The sequence below is a fragment of the Augochlora pura genome, chromosome 7 (assembly GCF_028453695.1).
Source record: "Augochlora pura isolate Apur16 chromosome 7, APUR_v2.2.1, whole genome shotgun sequence".
Classification (NCBI taxonomy): domain Eukaryota; kingdom Metazoa; phylum Arthropoda; class Insecta; order Hymenoptera; family Halictidae; genus Augochlora; species Augochlora pura.
The window spans coordinates 6,377,405-6,395,675 of record NC_135778.1 but is presented as its reverse complement, the minus strand read 5'-3'; the positions used below and the strand labels follow the sequence as shown (position 1 = coordinate 6,395,675).

Genomic DNA, 18,271 nt, shown 5'->3' with positions numbered 1-18,271 from the left:
TACATAAATTATTGCAGAAGTACCTTATACATAATTAATGTTTGCCGGGACCACTTAGGACGAATCAAGGTCAAGAGTAAACGCTACACAGTTACGTGTAATTTTGGGAACTCTCACGTGGTTTAAGGTGATTATGTATGCTTGTCAATCTTGATAAATATTTACTTAACCGCACTGAATATGAAAGGATGCACTTAAAGGCTTGCATAAATTATTGAACGGTAGTTGAACAAGGCTAATTTTATGATGTCAAGTAATTCACTTACGTAATCATGCTGGCAAATCATTTCCTAACACGAACTTTCCGTCTGGTCCGCGTCAGTCTCTGTGGTGAACAGAAAGTGGACAGCCACCAGTGGTGGCAGATAGTGGTAGTAGATAGTGGTCAACCACTAGGGCCGACAATAACAAAGTTAGGAAATAAATATAGCAATTTCAGTAAAATTTATTAAAACATTTTTAAAAAGGTATTACAAAATGTAACGACTTTTCAGCCAAATTTCTGGCTATCTTGCGTTCGTATATCGTTGAATTATTGTTACAACATCCCGAACAATATCTTAGGATTTTGCCAAGGTGATGAACAGAAGTCCTTCAGGTTAGACTTATTAAATACACCTGTATTAAACATTTGTTGGAAAACATTAAATCTAAAGAGAAATAAATAAATTTTTTCATATTATATTATTAGTTTCATAACATAACGTTTAACATTTACACTGTCGGATCAGTAAAAATTACTGATTTCAGATTTTTTAATTTTCTTTTGCCAGATAACAGATTTTATTATTTGAAGCCTCTTTAAAAATCGAATTCGAAGAATAAGACCGTAAACACGGTAGAGTGAGATGAACTACATTTTTCGTAGTGTGACTTACTCCACATGCAATTGCGCTGGTTTCATATTCTCTTGCTCACTCGCTGCATTCTCCTTTTTTCTCACCAATAAATCGTCAACCGATCAGAGTAAAGAGAATTACAATATGGACTCCCCTTAACGGATCGAGCTGCGGCCTGGCAGTGCTAACAGTAGGATCCATTACTGTAATGTCCGTTCTTTCTCCTATCTATTATGCGTCATCGCGATTCATAGACGGACACGTTACCTCTATCTCTGACAACTGTGCGCATGACACCTGATGTGGTGTTGTTAATTCTGTCAAGAAGTGTAAAATCACTTGTGAACAATATCAACGTATAAAGTCACCCGTAAACAAGCTAATATTTTTGTCATATCTGACAGCAGTTTTTCTCTTGGAAAATTCTTGTTATAGAAAACTTGAAATCATGGTTTATGTGTCGAAAGGTAAAACCCTTAACCTCAACATGTATATGTACATGTAACAAATATTTCTCATATAACATTTGCTTACATGCTATACCTAGTTCATCTACTTAAACGTATTTATTGTTAACTAATTTTTTAGATGGACAAGTTTTGCAAACTATACCATTGACGAAAAAAATATTTGGTTTCTTTACTGGTATATTTTACATGTTTGTTTTATTGTGAGTAACGATTTTTATTGTTATGCTTATTGTATTTGTAATTTCTTTGAGGATGCAAATAATGTTAAATAAATTCGTTTGTCACAGTTTTCAAACAATGGTGAATCCTGACATGAACAAATATGGAAATGATTATTCAAGAAACTACAGACCTGGAGCTGGGTAAGAGATTTAATAATTTCCTTGTAGAAATGACAACATATTTTTTACCATATTCTTTTAAAGAATAGAAAAACCCTAAGTTATCGAATCTTTTTTTGAAAAACAAATTATAATTCCAATAAAACCAATCATTCTCATCAATATTTTAATAACATATTTTTAAACATTAATATAAAAAATATGTGTATTATATATAGGCCACAACCACCATCGCGTAGATTGGGAAGACCTAACATGAGAGATAATGTGAACATTCCATTTGGTGGATGCAGCAGTTGCGCTCGCTAAAATATATGGAAAAGAAATATTCTAAATGTAAACTTTGACTATGTTGTTCTGTAACTTGAATTTATTAAAAAATACAACTTCACAAATAAGTTTATGTAATAAATAAATAAACTATTAATTCTCAAAAAACAATTTTATTAAACAGATTAGTTGCTTTTTACATTAAAAATGTTACAAATTACATACTGTCTAGAAAAAGAAGTGAGTGTGATTATTTGGTAGCAAATGAACGCGTATGTACATACATGTATACATAAATGAACAATATGTAAATATAATAGCTACCATACATGCATGACTGCAAATATTCCAATACACAAAGCAACCATTTTATTGTGACTACTTAATTTTTGTAACAAGTCCAGTGGCAACAGTTGTTCCTTCTACGCGCAACATTACTCTACCTAATTCCTTGATATCCTTGTATAATTCCATGCAGACCGGATTTTGCGTTGTAATTTCGATAATAGCACTTGAATTTTTGGGTAAACAGCGAGGTTTCTTTTTCGTTACTTCACCAGTAGTTCTATTAATTTGAGATACTAATTTTGTAATCACAGCTGGTTGTACTAAGGATTGCTGATGCATTACCACTGGAAGACCTTTCACAATTGGAATTTTGACTGCAAATACCACCACATGCGCCTGGAAACACGTTGTTACGGGAATAGGATACTGTGGATTACAAATAATATCACCGATTCCAACATTCTGTTGTTCAAGTCCTGATAATGTTAAAACAACATGATCTCCAGCAAACACGTTCGTCATAGATGACTCGTCAACTTGTAAACCTAAAATACAAGTTAATAATTCTTATTATATTAAATGTTAGAACATATAAAAGATGTTAAAATTCCATATGATATTTAAAAGTTAACACACCTTTGACGACTGCCATTTCGTTTCTAGGTAGTACTAAAATTTTGTCACCTACAGACACCATTCCCGTTTCTACATGCCCAGAAACACAAAAGCCAGAACCAGTACCTTTAAAAATATCATTAACGGAGAGTCGAAATGGTTTATTTATAGGACGTTCAGGACATTTGAAGTTGTCTATAACGCTAATTAACGTGGGTCCATGATACCTGTATAAGAGAGAAATATTAATTTGTTTATTATAATTTTTTGAATATATTTAATTCCAGTAGCAATAAATATACCAATTAGATAAAGCTTCTTTTGGCTTCGTTATAATATTTTCACCAGACAAACCACTGCATGGAACAAAGACGACATTATCCTTAAATCCAGCCTGCTTCAAAAATACGCTCATTTTATTCGTTATTTCATTAAATCTGTCTTGCGACCAATTTACTGTATCTAATTTGTTTATTACTACTGCCAATTGTAATACACCTAAAAGAATCAATTATGTGTAGATATACACTATATTAGAAAACGTACATATAAATATAAATTATTATACCTAGTGAACGTAATAATAACGCATGCTCTCTAGTTTGACCTCCACTATCAAAGCCAGTTTCAAATTCTCCTCTCGTAGCATCTACCACCAACAAAGCTACATCTGCTTGAGCAGCACCAATAATCATATTTGGTATAAAATCTTTATGTCCAGGTGCATCTAACAAAGTAATGGACTTTGTTTCTGTTTCGAATTTCGACTGACCAACATCCATTGTTATTCCACGTTCTCTAAAATGTATGAATACAGTAAATAAGTATACAATGTGTTTTAAAGAATAATTTTATTACTATAGAAATTCTAATTACCGTTCCTCTCCCGTTTCATCCAAAACCCATGCATAAGCAAATGATTGTTTTCCTATCTTTTTGCTTTCTTGCTGATACTTGTGAATCAGTCTTGATGGAATTTGTCCTAGGTCGCACAAAAGCCGCCCGAGTAAGGTACTTTTACCTGCATCTACGTGTCCAGCAACTACTAAATGTAATTGTTCTTTACTGTCACCTCTTTTACTTTTATACATTTTGACAGCATCAATCTTTTCCTCATTGGTTTTTGCTTTAGAATCCAACTCAGATGTTACATTTTCTAATATAGGAGAACGACTACGATGACTGGCCGAATTTGAAGAAAGTGCTTTCTTCTCCTTCGATATATACTCCTTTCTCCGAGTTTCTGGACTATTCTCGGCAAATGGGCTTTGAGAGCGAGGACTGTCGATCCGAGTATTTAATTGATCTGTATTCTCTGCTCCACTTAAATCAAAGCCCTTTACTGTGGGTCGTTTTCCAGCTGGGATAATTTTCACAGTGGAAGGAGGTGTAGCTCTTGATGTGGATTTGGCTAGTAATGTTTTATCTTTCATAAAATTTATTGTAATTGTCTATTTATTATTAAATTTAATATGAGAAAAATACGTGTAACAATATGAAATTTTCTATTAAGATATACTTAACCCTTTGCACTCTCCGCCATCATTGATGTTACCTACCAGCGCTTATAAACAATAATATTATTATATAGTATACGATATATATGCATATATGTATATGTATATATAATATTGTTACAATAATATTTGATTTATATGAATTTGTAGACATCGAGAAATAGTTGTAAATCGCTAATAAAATTTAATGTTTAGTCGTATACTAGAATTACGATGTCCCCTGAGAGGGGACAGCCGAGTGCAAAGGGTTTTAAGATATACACTTAGTATAACTATTTCATACAATTCTATTTTAGAACGTTTCCATAAAATTTCTGTTTAATAGTAAGAATAACTATATGAGTCATTATATACAAATCAGAATGTTGTATCGTTAATAAAACATTTAAGACTATTTAGTGTTTTTCTGTGAATTCATTTAAAGTATGTCATTTGTAATCGTGTTTCTAAAACCTATGTTCCTTAAAACTACGCTCAAATTTTTTATTTTATTGTATTTTTTACAGCTTTTCTTATATCTAGTTTCACCTTCAAACAGGGGACCTTTTTTATAATCATATAATTGACGATAAACAATCATAGCTTTATTTAGGAATTGTTTTCAAGATATTTTTCAAGGTACTTTTTTGACCCCTTAGTCTTTTTATTGTCCCTAATGTACAAATTATTTTATGTCAATCGAATGCGTTTATGTAATTTACAAGTAATAATATTTAAAAATATCAAATTTAATTACAATCTTCTATTTCGTTTAAAAATGTAATGTGCTATATATTGTATACTTTTGCTTTAAAGAAATATAAAATTGTGGTCGACCTGAACCATTTCCATCAAGAATGTAAAAAAAGCCAAGCATGTTATTAATAAATGAATGCTTCGTTAATTACGACTGTACGGTACTGAAAAATCGAATCGTTTTATAGTTTGGAACTGTTCATGTGATTTAAGAATTGGTTTTCTCGATTTCCATTTTCTACATAATGTTCTACCAAATAATGAAACATTCTTTTTTGTATATATAAGTCTACTATTTTTTAAACAACTTAAATTTAAAGTCGTAGGAAGAAGTAGATATGAAATTTCAGCATTTTTACTACATGTATGTAACTTTGAATGAGGAAGAATATTGTCAACATTTTCCGAAACTTTTGGCTTTATAAGGTTAAATTCCTTTGGAACTAAAGACGTTGCTTCTTTCAAAGCTGAACTCAAATCTATCAACCAATTATCCGGTGATGGTGTACGAGTACCACTTAATGATAAATTTTCTTTTGCCTCTAGATTACATAAATTGTTGTCATTACTGCTATAGTCTGTTGAAAACTCAAGCACATTAGATATGCTTCTTTCAAGCGAATCCATTGAATGGCTTTCTCTTTTATCACTTATTAAATCTGATTCTGTACTTGTATTTACCTGGACAGTAGATGAATCTAATTTTGTACTGTTTAAATCATTACTTTTATTCTGTTTAATTAATAATTTAGGTATGACAAAATTTGTACTGGATGATATTTTTTCATTAGAATTTGTAATGTCACAGTTATATGAATTTTGTAAATGGTGTGCCGTTAAATCTGCTAAAGAATTGAATAATACTGTATTTGCATTAGTTTGACATTCCTTTGTAGTATTTGACGATGACTTGGTATGATTTGTTATCAATTCAGATAAAGAAGAAAATGTTGAAGGAGAATCATTAAGAGTCAAATTTTTCAAACTTTGTAAATTATGTGAAACGGATGCATTTGCTATAGTATTTTCAGTATTCTTTTGCTTTTGGAATGAAAATTTTGGTATATTAAATGAACTAGATGGATGATTAGTAGATGTAGCATCTTACCTTACCGATTGATTCAGAAGCAGCACATAAAACAAAAAAAGAATAGGTCAAGAAACAGATTATATCATTTTTCATTGTACAGTAAGTTTATAGGTTGTACGAAATTTTTCTTTCATACTATAAACTATTAAATAATATAAATATGTAATATACCTGGGTAATGTATTATAGTGTCCTTAGCAATTGCTGATGATTCTAAAAATTTCATAGTACAATGTATTGTTTAGTTTTTATAATAAGAGAATTACATGTATAATTTACATACGTTTAACATTTTTTGGAGACGATTCGTTTAGAATGGTATTCAGTGCTACCTCTTCATTGAAATTGGACTGAATGATCTGTTTCCTTATCTTGGAATCTGGTACTGTGTCACCTATAATATTTTTCACAGATTCCATACATGACATAAGCTTAGCCTTTTCTAGGTCTGTCAGACTTGTATCTTTCTCATTGGAATGTGCTGTTTCTTCGTCATCCTCATTATCTTCTACTATATCTGGTTCCGTAATAAAAGATGCAATATTCTGTTGCTTACTCCGATCAAATAAAAATTGTTCCGCTGTAAATGATATTTTAAAATATTATGAAATGATCACATATGTAAACTATATGCAACAAAAGCCTTATATGAGGTTAATCAATACAGTACAGAAGAACATATGCTGAAGAACCCACATGCCAAAAATTCATGTTATAAAATTAAAAATAACCTGTGTATTGAATGAAACATACCACTAGGAGAAACACAGTAGTCATCTTCAACAGAATGTCCATAGACATCATCATAACCTTCATATTCTGTAAAAAATAATATGTAACCTTAGAAAATAAAACCAACATGAAATCAAATGAAAGCAAAAATTAAATTAAATGTACCTTCCGAATAATTCATACACCGTACGTCGCGGTGACGAGACATTCTAATTTTTATAAAACCAGCAAGAAAAATATAGTATTCGTTATGCGAAGAATGTATTATGATGAATTCCGACCAATACGTTAGGAATTTAGGAATGACAAGTTGTCAAATCTGTCTGCTATTTCTAACTGAAACTAATAAGTAGTTTTGACTCTTCACAAAAGAAGTGTATGTTATATGATGTTATGTAGACATCACTTTTCCCTATTCCGCAGCACAGACTTAGGATTGCATACAGACATTACACGCAATGCATTTTTCTGTCTCGCAGTCTGAATTATCGACTGCGTAGAAAATGTTGTGATACAATACCGAGACGAAAAGAACACTGCATGCAACGACCGTACGGATCCAAGTCTATGTTTCACATCTCAATAATGGCGCTGCGAATCGGCCATAGAATATCGTAGCATAAGGTAGAGCTCTCATTTCGACTAGTACATATGTTGAAAACGTCAGAGTGGGTGATTTTGACCGCCGGTGTATTTTCATGTATTTTCAAGACGAATTTCTTAACATACATCAGTGGCGGATCTTCGGCTCTTTTCAAATGTTGTAAAAGTAATTCGCTGTTAAGTTGTATGTTGTCATTGAATTTCAAATCGCAGGTCAAATAAATAAATACTTTGATAGAAATCGTGGAATGACCCTTTTTATAACCCGTGCGATGGAATCACATGGGGAAGGCAAGAGAATGTCAACGATCAATAGTATTACGAAAATGAATTGGTGATTCGTACGTTAAAATTTTGTGTACAACATGGTGTCCGGGGACCACGAAAGGTTGCTGCCCGAGCCGGAGAACTTTGCGAAATGCTTTTATGATCTCTTCAAAAGCATCGCTGAAGCACAAAGGTGCAAAAGCCGTATAACCTCCTTCATGCTTTGTTTACTTGATGCTTTCGGCGGTGACATCACTTGTCATTTAACAAGCTCAATGATTATGATAAAAAAATTATATTTCATTTACCTATTATTATACAATACAATAATTAGCATCGTAAAATTGTATACACACTTGCTAAGTGTCCTTACCTTTTAAAGTAACCTAAAATACTTAGTTTGTTTATTGTATTGAATCTATGCTACAAGGACTGTCAGTTTGACAGTACTGACATAAATAGAACGTCAACTTTGCTTACATTTTTTTTTAAGCATTTTCAATGCTCTGTCGTTATTAAACGCCTATATAAATGGAAACTTTTGATTTGTAAATATTTAATTTTCTTACTAATAGAAGTAGATTCATATTTATTTATAAAAACGAAATATGTGTATTGTTATTATGTTAATAGTTCTAGTAATTTAAATCTGCTGAATTAAATTTTAGCTATGTTATTTATTAGATCATGGTTTTTGATTTTCAGACAAAAAGAAGAGTGGAGAAAATGCAAAAAAAGTAAATCTATGAGAAAAAGGGACAAGAAAAAGGTATTAATTGTTTTTATACGCGTGTGTATTTAAAGAGAGTTTACTTTATATCTTCAATATTTTTAGATCGATTTAACTGGAGATTTGAATTATAATAATCCACCAGACATTGAATTATCTTGCAATGCTTCTGCATTTGCTGTGTTTGCTAGTGTTAGAAATGCTATTTTGGAAAGACATGCTAGGACAACAAGCGAAGTTTATAGGGCGCTAAATTGCAATTTTCAAACACCACCAGAGCTTAGCGAAACTATTGATACGGAAAGTGATGATGAAGATAGGATATCGACTATACAAAACTTACCAAAGGTAATAATAAAGCATACAACAAATATAAAGAAATATGGCTCAATTTAATCGTCCTATCCTCAGATTGTAGGTATTGGTTTAAGAAGTGTTTTCACATTAATGCGAGAGAGTAGAACAATCGAACCTCTTTTATGTACAAAAGCATTGTCTGCTTTATTGGATATATTGCAAGGACAACTTCCTGAAGGCCTCAAATCCGAACCAGATGATGTTATTGGTAAATATGCACGATTAAAATTTATATAAATCTAAAATCTAAAATCTATAATTTCTTTTGCAGATCCACTTTTTGATTTATTATCAGATCTTGCAACTTCACATGGCCCTGAAACAGCTGCTGCGAATGATGGTAGTCATTTGACAGCAGTCGCTTGTGCCTGTTTATTGAGTCTTGTGGTTGTCAGAGGTGATACTGGTCGTCTTTTGGCAGCAATAGCTGCTTTACTCATGTGTCCTAGAGCGTTAGCAGTTCAAAATATCCAAGTACGACTTCCCTACAATCTGTAATTACTTGTATTGTTATATAATTTGAATATTGCTGACTATAATGCAAATATTGTAGATGCCATGTGTATTAACGTCCTTACAAAGGAGTGTACAAGCTGTGTTACTGGGAAAACTTGCACGACCAGACTGGATTACATATGGAGTTCCTAAATGTTCTAAGATTTATACTTCTATGCTTAAGTTACCAAATGAAATAAATAATATAGTATTGAATGGAAGAAGTTTTGTGAGTGATGGAAAGTACCTGTATTTACATACAAGTAGAGGATTATTAAAAATTGGTAGTGGCCATGGTGGAACTATTTGGGGTCATCTGTATCTTCAGAGAAAAGATTTTCATCCAACTGAAACGGGTTGGCTCGGCTACGCAAACGTAAGTTATACGTACGAACAATATTTGATTTTATAAAGGAACCTGCTGTTAATATCCAATTTATTTTTCAGAATACACTATACTTTAAATGGACACCCAGAAAACAGACTGAATTATTAATTATTGATGCAGAAACATTGGTAGTCACTGGAATTGCAGCTTTAGAAGGTCGTGATTGGTCATCTTCTGTTATGTTCTCGGATGGTGAATGTGTAGGAATGATAACAGCTGGAAAAGACGTTAGTGTTTTTATATTAATCCGCATTATTGAAACATATAATGTGACTTCATATAATAGAAATCTCATTTTATTTATTTCTACAGGATGGATTTGTAGTTAGAACAATAAACATGTTGAGTAATACAGTAACAATTGCCACAGAATTGCCACTGAAGCTAGCACGGAAATGTGTAGACGTTTTTGGCTATGCTGCTTTCGATGAAGAACAAGTAGTTCATACATTAAATCCTGGTTGTGACGATGAGATTGCTACAATTACAGCAGGAAAGGAATTTGGTTTGTTAAAAACAATATCTGGCAAAGTAAGTGTGTAATAAAGGATATAATAAACTAATTCTATTAAGATATGACAATTTAATATTAATTTTATTCTTTGAAGGTATTGTATACTGGGAAAGGAACCAGTCTTGGTATGAAGAGTAACACAAGGCCTAATAGGTGGGTGGAACTCACCCTTGGAAAAGGGCCAAGACTTATAAATTTTGCAGCAGGGCACGATGGCCAACATGTTGTCATGATTTTGGAAGATGGTTCAGTCTTGTTTGCTGGTACTGCTAGACGCGGAGAAGATGGCGACAGCAGTAAGTATTTTAAATACGAGATTCGATGAAAAGCTTGTAAATTCATGGCAAAATTGTTTAAACTAAACTCCATTAAAATCGATAACATATGGAACATTCCAAAATGTATTTTATATATTTCGATTTTTAGGTAAAGTTCGTCGACAACCTAAGCCAGTTAAACCAAAAAAGATAGCAAAGGTAGAGGGCCAGTTTATCATAGAGGCCGCATGTAATAATGGATCAACAGCGTTAGTCACAAAGGAGGGCTCTTTACTTATGTTTGGCAAAGATAATTTACATAGCGATCCAGCTACCGGAATAGTCACTGATCTCAGAGATGTCTGCGTTGTACACGTTTCATTAGGAAAAGCCCACGCTGCACTATTGACTAACAAAGGTCATCTCTATACATTTGGAATCAACAATAAAGGACAATGCGGAAGAGGTTTTACAACAGTTCATACCATTAATAAAAATACAACAGTGGTGGCTATGGATATGGGAACAGTGGAGGATGAAATTTTAGGAACTGAAGAAGGTACTTGTATATGTGTAAATGCTTTATTATTTTAAAGTAACGAATGTAATAATATTATTTATAAATAGATGCTGTAGAACCTGCAGAAGAGTGGGAAGAAACAAAAGGTATGTGCCTCCCAGGACAGCATCAGTGGAGGCACCGTGATTGCATGGTTTGCACAGTATGTCGAGAGTGTACCGGTTATAGCATATCCTGTACGAGTAGCATACGTCCCGACCGAAATCCTGGCCAGTAAGTATTCATGTATAGAAAGCGTTACATTCTACATGAGATTACAACTATCCGGTTTCAGGGAATGTGGATGCGGCGAAGGCGACAGTGGGTGTGCAGAGTGTGGATGTTGCCGTACCTGCGCAAGGAAAAGTTGTTATATTGGTAAATATCTAATCTTAAAGGATCTTCTCACTTTATTGACTTAAAAAAAGCGAATCGTTTTTTCAATAGGAGCTCCTATGTAGTTCAAATGTCTTTATGACATGTAAGAAAACAATTTCAGTGTTGTATGCGCTCGCGTTTATTTTACTCATTATTATTTCAGGTAAAACAAGTTCAAACTTTCGGGAATACTTGCAAAAGAAACTGGGAGAAATAAAGCAGAGACAAAGGACTAAAGCAGGTCCGAGCACTGCAAAATATGGAATGAAGATGAAAGGTCCGAATAATCAAAGATTGGGTAGATGTCTTCGTATAATAGATGCACCGTGTATATATGCATGTATCAAACTAAGTCTAGTTGAATAATATTTAATGGTAATGTCTTTTATAAATTAGCAGGACCAAGCGTGGCACAGAAAAGTAATCTTGGGAAAATCGTACTTGGATTTAGTAGTAACCTGATGACAGAGGACGGTGTTGGAGGAAGCGATGTAGAACGAGGCGATGCTACAAGAATCGCTAGTATACCACCAGCTAGAGTTCCTATACCCAGCGAGAGCCCTGTGGTACAGGTGTCATGTGGTTTGCACCATACAGGTAACGTGAATAGATTTATTCATGCTTGTTTAACAAATTTTATACAAGATTCTGATAGTTATATAATCAATTATATAGTGATACTCTTACAAAATGGAGAAGTTTATACGTTTGGAAGCAACATATATGGCCAATTAGGCGTGGGAGATTTAGTAGCTCATGCTGGACCAGTTCAAGTTAAAATATCAGGAATAGCAACACAGGTGGCCGCTGGAAGTAATCATACTGTTGTACTCACATCAAAAGGCGAAGTGTATACATTTGGGGCTTATCAAGTTTGTATTACTGTTAACGTTCAACCGGTTTCAATAGATTCAATTGAAATTTATAATATCTTTATATTTTTCTTCGTTACATTTAGAAAGGACAATTGGGCATGAATTGGTGGAATGGACAAAACGAATCTTCAAATACCACTACTCAGGCTAATCATCGAGCTGATATAACACAACCATGGCATAGCTATCCAAATTTAGTTGCAAATATCGGTCCACGTTGGGGCAGACGAGCGACATGGGTTGGTGCGACTGGGGATCAGACTTATGTCAAAATTGATGAAATAAATTCTATTAGTTTAACAAGGAGTACTGTTATGGCAAATAAAAACTGCATAAGTATGTCCTTCTTTTCTGAATTGCTGCTCCATAATTACTACATTGCAAGTATATGTAACGATATAAACAAATTTTTTCAGTTTTAATTCCGCATCAAAACGATCACGCAAATTCCTTCAAATGCTTAGTCATAAGTAAAAGAGATGGCACTTGTAATAGTTACAGCGGATCAGATCAAGTTGATTTTAGTAGTTGTGCAACGTGCTTAGATCCTTTGTATAACGTCATTTGGACTTTCAATCCAACAAATAATGAGATCAGTTTATACAATATTATATCCACGGAAGCTAGAACGATTCCTGGCTTGGAAGTTTCCATTTTGAGCCCAGGTTTGGCGTTGCCCGTCGTATCCAACTGTTTCGTAACGCGTTCTCAAGCTGCAATGCATTTGTTGGGATGCTTGGACACCTTAACGCAGGCTCAAGATGAGAATTTATCTATAATTGAAGAAAATGAATGCAATCAGACGACGCAAGGCAAAATATATAGCCGCGAAGATTTTGTCACAGTTAACAGATTTGAAAGTGCGTATTCGAGGGATTATAAATTCCACATTTTTTTTATTACATTCATTAGTATACATTTCTCTACATTTTTAGGTCTTGGTGGTGGTTGGGGCTATACCCCGCATTCTATCGAGGCCATTAGATTTATGCCCGATACCGATATCTTGCTTGGTGGATATAGTTTGTTTGGTGGTCGTGGAGAGTACACTGCAAAGATAAAAGCAAGTATTAAACAGCGTACAATCTGATTTCCAGAAGACGAAGTTGTTATTAATATCTCAAATGATTTTAGCTTTTCGATATTGGAATGGATGGAGGAGATCAGGAAAATGACGGCGAACTTTTAGCAGAATCAGAGGATGTGCCATACGAATGTAGACCGAGACAGAAATGTTCCATCCTATTCGATGAACCAATTGCTTTGCAAGCAAACAGGTGGTACGTTGCTTGGGCTAAAGTCAGTGGACCTGCCAGTGATTGTGGATCTGGTGGTCAAGGAATGGTCACAGCTGAAGATCAGTGAGTACAACTGCGAATAAATAATAAAAGTCGAAAACATATCATCACCGTCACATCTTTTTCAGAGTTATGTTTTACTTCAAATCTTCCAAAAGATCTAATAATGGAACAGACGTGAATGCTGGACAAATTCCGCAATTATTGTATCGAGTTGTTACACCTGAAAACCAAACTCCTAACAGACAGAGATATCAAATTGAACCAGTTTACGTATTAAAAAGAGATTTTAGTCGAACAGTAACCAAAGTATGTTTTTATGTTCTTTAATAATAAAATCACGGAAACATATTTATGTGATATCTTTCTTTTTAGGAATGTTTCCAGTCATTAATATCGTTACTCCAATGGAGTTGGAATACATTAAAAGCATCGTTAAATGATACCATGACACATACTACATCATCGTTCCATGCATTACTTGAAATGGAGCGTTTAGTTTATATTAGCAAAGCTAGTTTGCGGTTACTTCGAACGTACACCAACGAAATTTATCCAAATCAAAGTATGTAGTCAATTTTGTATTTCATATTAATTCATAGTTCATACAATATTAATAATTTACAGTTGGCAAGAAAACTCCAACCGAATCGGTACGACTAGCGGAATGTATTGGTGAAGTGCGTGCTTTATTGCATCAAATTTTGTCTGATACTGTGCCATGTAATACCAAAAGTAAGGGAAAAACGAGAACAAGTAAAGGTACGTTTATTATATTCTATATTTACATTCATTTTTGTACACTTTTTCTTATGTTTAAATATGATTAAATGTAGGTTCCGGTGTCACAAATAATAAAATAACGAACAGCATTTTGGATGAATGTCATAGAACGTTTGTAGCATGTTACCATGCATTTTATCCTACAGCATATTTAAAATGGACATGTCTCTATGAACTGCTATCTGAGATTGATAGAGTGAGTACACCTAATTTTTTTATTAAAACAAAGTGTTTTATTAAATGATTTAATGTTAACGGCATTTTACAGGAGCAAGGAAGAACAGCAAAGGATAGATTATTATCCGCAGTGTTGGCTTCTCTATGCAATCCTACAATCCGTCTACGATGTACATTTCCAATTTTGAATAATATTATGGAGAGCAGTGATAGCATTAAACGCCAGTTAAGCCCATCAGACAATACAGGCTTGTTAATGATAAACTCAACTGAGAATCATCAGTATCCAATTCTAGTCGAACAAATTAGTTATAAGTCGCAAATGGAGAATTCTGGAAAGGAAACACTGAATTGGACATTTCGCGATGTTCTTGATAGATTGTTAGATTTGATCTTAGTGCCCGTGAAGAAAAGTCTATGCAGAGAAAAAACTCAATCACTGCCAGAATTGGTTCTCCATTGCTGTTACTTATTAGAGAGGGTGATCGCTGAATTGGCAGCACAGTCTAGTGGGAACGAAGATGAACTTCAGGTTGCCTGTGGCAGAATTATGTACACTACACCCTCAAGATTCACTCGAGTCGTGCAAACGAGATCTTGGAACACTGGCAATGGTTCTCCAGATGCGATTTGTTTCTCTGTCGATCAACTTGGAATTGTTATCGCTGGAGTGGGAATCTATGGTGGTGTTGGAGTATATGATTATGAATTAGAATTGCTCGATGATGTACGTACAATTACTGTATAAGATATTTCTAATGGATATAAATTAATTTAACTCATTAATTCATTAATTATATGTTTTTAATAGCAAAATAACACAGGCAATGATCCATCTCACACTCAACGTTGGAGTAGTTTAGATTTTACACGTGGTTCCTTTGGTCCGGACGATTGTGTAAATGACATAGTAGAATTAAAATTTGATAAACCCGTTCCTATAAAGGAAAATGTAAAGTACGCCATTAGATTGAGAAACCGTGGCGGACGAACAAGTAATGGTGACGGCGGTCTAAGTGTCGTTAAAGGACCGGATGGAACAACTTTCACGTTTACAGCGTGTTCCTTGAGTTTTAATGGTATATATTTTGATAAAGTTTATTCTCAATATTTAAAGAACATATGCTAATGTTTTACCCATGTAGGTACAACACAAACAAGAGGTCAAATTCCACACATATTATATTATTCGAACCCTCAAGACTCTGATGGGCAACATACGAGTAAGGCAATGGTTGAAGTACAAGCGAGAAAGTGTACTCTTTCTATGACAGCAACTATTATTCAACGCTCTAATGAAATTTTTGCGCTGGCAAGAGAAAAAGCGGAAGAAGTAGTAGCCACTGAAGTTTTAGGGAATGCGACATTTGTAACAACTCTTTTGCCTTTGGTCATGGCGCATATCAGTCCATTAGCTACATCGGATCCAAGAGTAAAGATTATTATTTTTATGTATTGTTGTTCTTGAGGTCATTGAACACTAAGTCGATCACTTCTTGCTTTGCAAATTTTGCTATTCTTATTATAACTTTGATTGAGTTGAATTTTTAAATTTTAATCTGAAAGATTTGACCTATTGTGATGACCTAAAGTATTTTGCACGTATGACTTCTATAACGAATGTTTCTGTTTTAGAGCGGAGTACAAGTTCTAACTCTAATACAGGAAATGCTTCCTCATGTTGCTGCACTAAATTTGTTATCCTCGATGGGATCGTCTCAAGTGTCTCAAGACAGCAGCGAAGTTCAGTCCCACGTATCTCCGCCCATTACTACTAGTCATCACTACACGTGGTTGGAAAGTGAGCATCCTTATAAACCTGCCACGGTGTCCCATTACAGAGTCTCTTTCCCGGATACAGTCAAATGGATATCCATTGAATTCACGCCAGAATGTGGTACTGCTCAGCCAGAGGATTATTTGCAACTATATATTCCGAACATAATCTCAAATACATTATCGGGGTAAATACAGTTAGCTTACGTTTTATAAAAATGTTTGAACGAAGGTACATTACCGTGTGATTATTTGTACTTTTAGAACACCCGTAAGCGCAACAACAGATGATCCACCTTTGCACTGGCCAGTATTGCACAAAATGAGCAACGTGCAAAGCCAATGGCCTCAAAATGCGGTTGTATTACCAGGTAAGAGAAATCAAATAAAAATAAATTTTTGTATTTCCAAAATCAGGGAAATGTGTGAATATTATTATAGTCTTACTACATAAATCAATGGATTCGTTATTTTAGGCAATGAAGTGATATTCTCATTGGAAACTGCTTCGGATTATATGAAGAATGAAGGAGCAGTTACCTACGGGTTTAAATGTCTGGTTATCGGATACGATTGGATATCATCCGGGAACGGATTGAAAAATTTGGAAACTGAATTATCATTCCTTGGTGGAGCTTGCGCTGCAAGTCTTATGAAGAAGAACCTTGCATTGCCAACCGTGTCTAGTACGTATCACTGTTGCTGAAAAGGTATTCGGCACGCTTACGACACGAGTGTCTCTGTCGTATGCTCTGAAATACCGATGATGTGAAAAATCAATCGCCATGCTCCCTAAAATTAATAGCAAAGTATCAAAGTAGTATCAAATATTTCTTGTTTATATCATTTGGATTTTCAGCATTGAGTCCTAAATTTTGATGTTATAACTTTAGGCTAATTGGTGTGGAATCTCTTTCAACAAAAAATTAGTTATACTTAGGTTTTCATGTTTTGGAGGAAGTCGTAAAGTTGTCTGAAAAATACTTATATCGTCTGTTAACATATTCTAGCATAGAATGTTTCTCAACATTCTTCCATCATGCATATTATCTACTATGAACGTGTATTTCATGCGAGTGTCCATGTCTTTTTAGATGAAGAGGTAGAAGAGGATTCGGAGGCGATACAAGATACCGCAGAGAGGATTTTCTCAGTGCATTCAACGTTACTTGGACGAGGATTTGCCCTGTCGTCACCTCCCACTGTCACACAAGCTCTCGACGGCGTTCTTCCATTCAGGTGAGTACCAAATTGTTCTGACTTGCTTCTGCACAATCGGCCGTCGGTAATACAGTGGATCTAAGACGGGTCGGAGAATATTGTTCATTACAATATTGAAATTGAAATAATATCGCTTTTCAGCGATGGTATCTTTCATTCAACGAACAAAATCTTGACAAATAATAACAGGAGAAGTACTTGTCCCTTCTTAGATCCATCTTCATCGAAATTCTATAAGGAATGGGTTAAATAGCGGGTTAAAAATGAATTGCCTCTACTTGTCAGTTACATAACTGTGTTATTGAAAGGCGATTTATATCGTGGTGTATAACACGTTTCATAAAATGTAGGTTTGAGTCGGGCACAGAAGGCTTGAATATCTTCGATAAAAGTAATTAAATCCAAGGGAGGATGAATTGAAATAACGGGGTGTCTCAGTCATCCAGGGTAACTGAAATATATTAGAAATGAAATTCATAGTTTTTTCCGTTGATTTTGTGACTCAATCGTGCTTTACCACACTTCTACACGTGGTTAGCTAAAAGGGGCACGGACACACTTGCTACAAATTATCTTCCTGTAGCTAAACTGTTTACGAAAGCCTGTATATAGTAGTCGTCTTTTAATCATTGCGTAGGAGTTGCTTTCTTGCTTCTGACTTCAGAAAGTAGGCTTAGTTTGACGAGGCCATTTGCG

The 18,271-nt window shown here is 34.2% G+C and overlaps 3 protein-coding genes across 10 annotated transcripts in view; 2 read left to right on the top strand and 1 right to left on the bottom strand.

The window, feature by feature from the left end:
• Positions 1-1,172: 1,172 nt before the first annotated feature.
• On the top strand, positions 1,173-2,088 carry LOC144473387 (selenoprotein K). The gene is made up of 4 exons (XM_078187214.1): positions 1,173-1,306; positions 1,428-1,509; positions 1,597-1,671; positions 1,869-2,088. The coding sequence occupies exons 1-4, from the start codon at positions 1,288-1,290 to the stop codon at positions 1,957-1,959; spliced, it is 267 nt and encodes an 88-aa protein (XP_078043340.1). The 5' UTR covers positions 1,173-1,287; the 3' UTR covers positions 1,960-2,088.
• A 29-nt stretch (positions 2,089-2,117) lies between these two features.
• On the bottom strand, positions 2,118-7,362 carry Hbs1 (translation elongation factor EF-1alpha (GTPase) HBS1). 2 transcript variants are annotated; one of them, XM_078187208.1, is made up of 9 exons: positions 7,063-7,362; positions 6,919-6,984; positions 6,449-6,745; positions 6,337-6,378; positions 3,700-4,249; positions 3,392-3,621; positions 3,126-3,321; positions 2,845-3,050; positions 2,118-2,753 (listed from the first exon to the last, which is right to left on the bottom strand). In XM_078187208.1, the coding sequence occupies exons 1-9, from the start codon at positions 7,103-7,105 to the stop codon at positions 2,299-2,301; spliced, it is 2,085 nt and encodes a 694-aa protein (XP_078043334.1). In that variant the 5' UTR covers positions 7,106-7,362; the 3' UTR covers positions 2,118-2,298. The 2 variants fall into 2 exon arrangements, with proteins under 2 accessions (XP_078043334.1, XP_078043335.1); XM_078187209.1 differs by having other exon boundaries at positions 2,119-2,753; positions 3,700-4,234; positions 7,063-7,360.
• Positions 7,363-7,601: 239 nt separating this feature from the next.
• The window catches only part of Hiw (MYC binding protein highwire), a 402,512-nt gene continuing 391,842 nt past the window's right edge, over positions 7,602-18,271 (top strand). For 3 of the 7 annotated variants that reach the window (XM_078188121.1, XM_078188115.1, XM_078188117.1), the window contains exons 1-30: positions 7,602-7,960; positions 8,473-8,536; positions 8,603-8,845; positions 8,909-9,062; positions 9,126-9,328; positions 9,408-9,725; positions 9,797-9,964; positions 10,050-10,268; positions 10,346-10,547; positions 10,678-11,067; positions 11,136-11,301; positions 11,363-11,445; positions 11,609-11,743; positions 11,842-12,042; positions 12,121-12,317; positions 12,404-12,656; positions 12,737-13,180; positions 13,256-13,383; positions 13,455-13,681; positions 13,747-13,927; positions 13,994-14,183; positions 14,246-14,380; positions 14,455-14,597; positions 14,670-15,305; positions 15,390-15,657; positions 15,724-16,010; positions 16,214-16,542; positions 16,619-16,725; positions 16,831-17,040; positions 17,449-17,593. In XM_078188121.1, coding sequence (XP_078044247.1) covers positions 7,866-7,960; positions 8,473-8,536; positions 8,603-8,845; positions 8,909-9,062; positions 9,126-9,328; positions 9,408-9,725; positions 9,797-9,964; positions 10,050-10,268; positions 10,346-10,547; positions 10,678-11,067; positions 11,136-11,301; positions 11,363-11,445; positions 11,609-11,743; positions 11,842-12,042; positions 12,121-12,317; positions 12,404-12,656; positions 12,737-13,180; positions 13,256-13,383; positions 13,455-13,681; positions 13,747-13,927; positions 13,994-14,183; positions 14,246-14,380; positions 14,455-14,597; positions 14,670-15,305; positions 15,390-15,657; positions 15,724-16,010; positions 16,214-16,542; positions 16,619-16,725; positions 16,831-17,040; positions 17,449-17,593 — 6,521 coding nt within the window. In that variant the 5' untranslated portion in view covers positions 7,602-7,865. The remainder of the gene's footprint in view (positions 7,961-8,472; positions 8,537-8,602; positions 8,846-8,908; positions 9,063-9,125; positions 9,329-9,407; positions 9,726-9,796; positions 9,965-10,049; positions 10,269-10,345; positions 10,548-10,677; positions 11,068-11,135; positions 11,302-11,362; positions 11,446-11,608; positions 11,744-11,841; positions 12,043-12,120; positions 12,318-12,403; positions 12,657-12,736; positions 13,181-13,255; positions 13,384-13,454; positions 13,682-13,746; positions 13,928-13,993; positions 14,184-14,245; positions 14,381-14,454; positions 14,598-14,669; positions 15,306-15,389; positions 15,658-15,723; positions 16,011-16,213; positions 16,543-16,618; positions 16,726-16,830; positions 17,041-17,448; positions 17,594-18,271) is intronic. The other 4 variants (XM_078188116.1, XM_078188118.1, XM_078188120.1 and 1 more) reach the window with 3 other exon arrangements.

Coding starts and splice junctions, on each gene's coding strand:
- LOC144473387 (XM_078187214.1), top strand. Junction 1,510..1,596: donor TTTTACATGTTTGTTTTATT/GTGAGTAACGAT, acceptor CGTTTGTCACAG/TTTTCAAACAATGGTGAATC. Junction 1,672..1,868: donor AACTACAGACCTGGAGCTGG/GTAAGAGATTTA, acceptor TATTATATATAG/GCCACAACCACCATCGCGTA.
- Hbs1 (XM_078187208.1), bottom strand. CDS start 7,105: ATGTCTCGTCACCGCGACGTACGGTGTATGAATTATTCGGAAG. Junction 6,746..6,918: donor CTACTGTGTTTCTCCTAGTG/GTATGTTTCATT, acceptor TATCATTTACAG/CGGAACAATTTTTATTTGAT. Junction 3,622..3,699: donor GATGAAACGGGAGAGGAACG/GTAATTAGAATT, acceptor CATACATTTTAG/AGAACGTGGAATAACAATGG.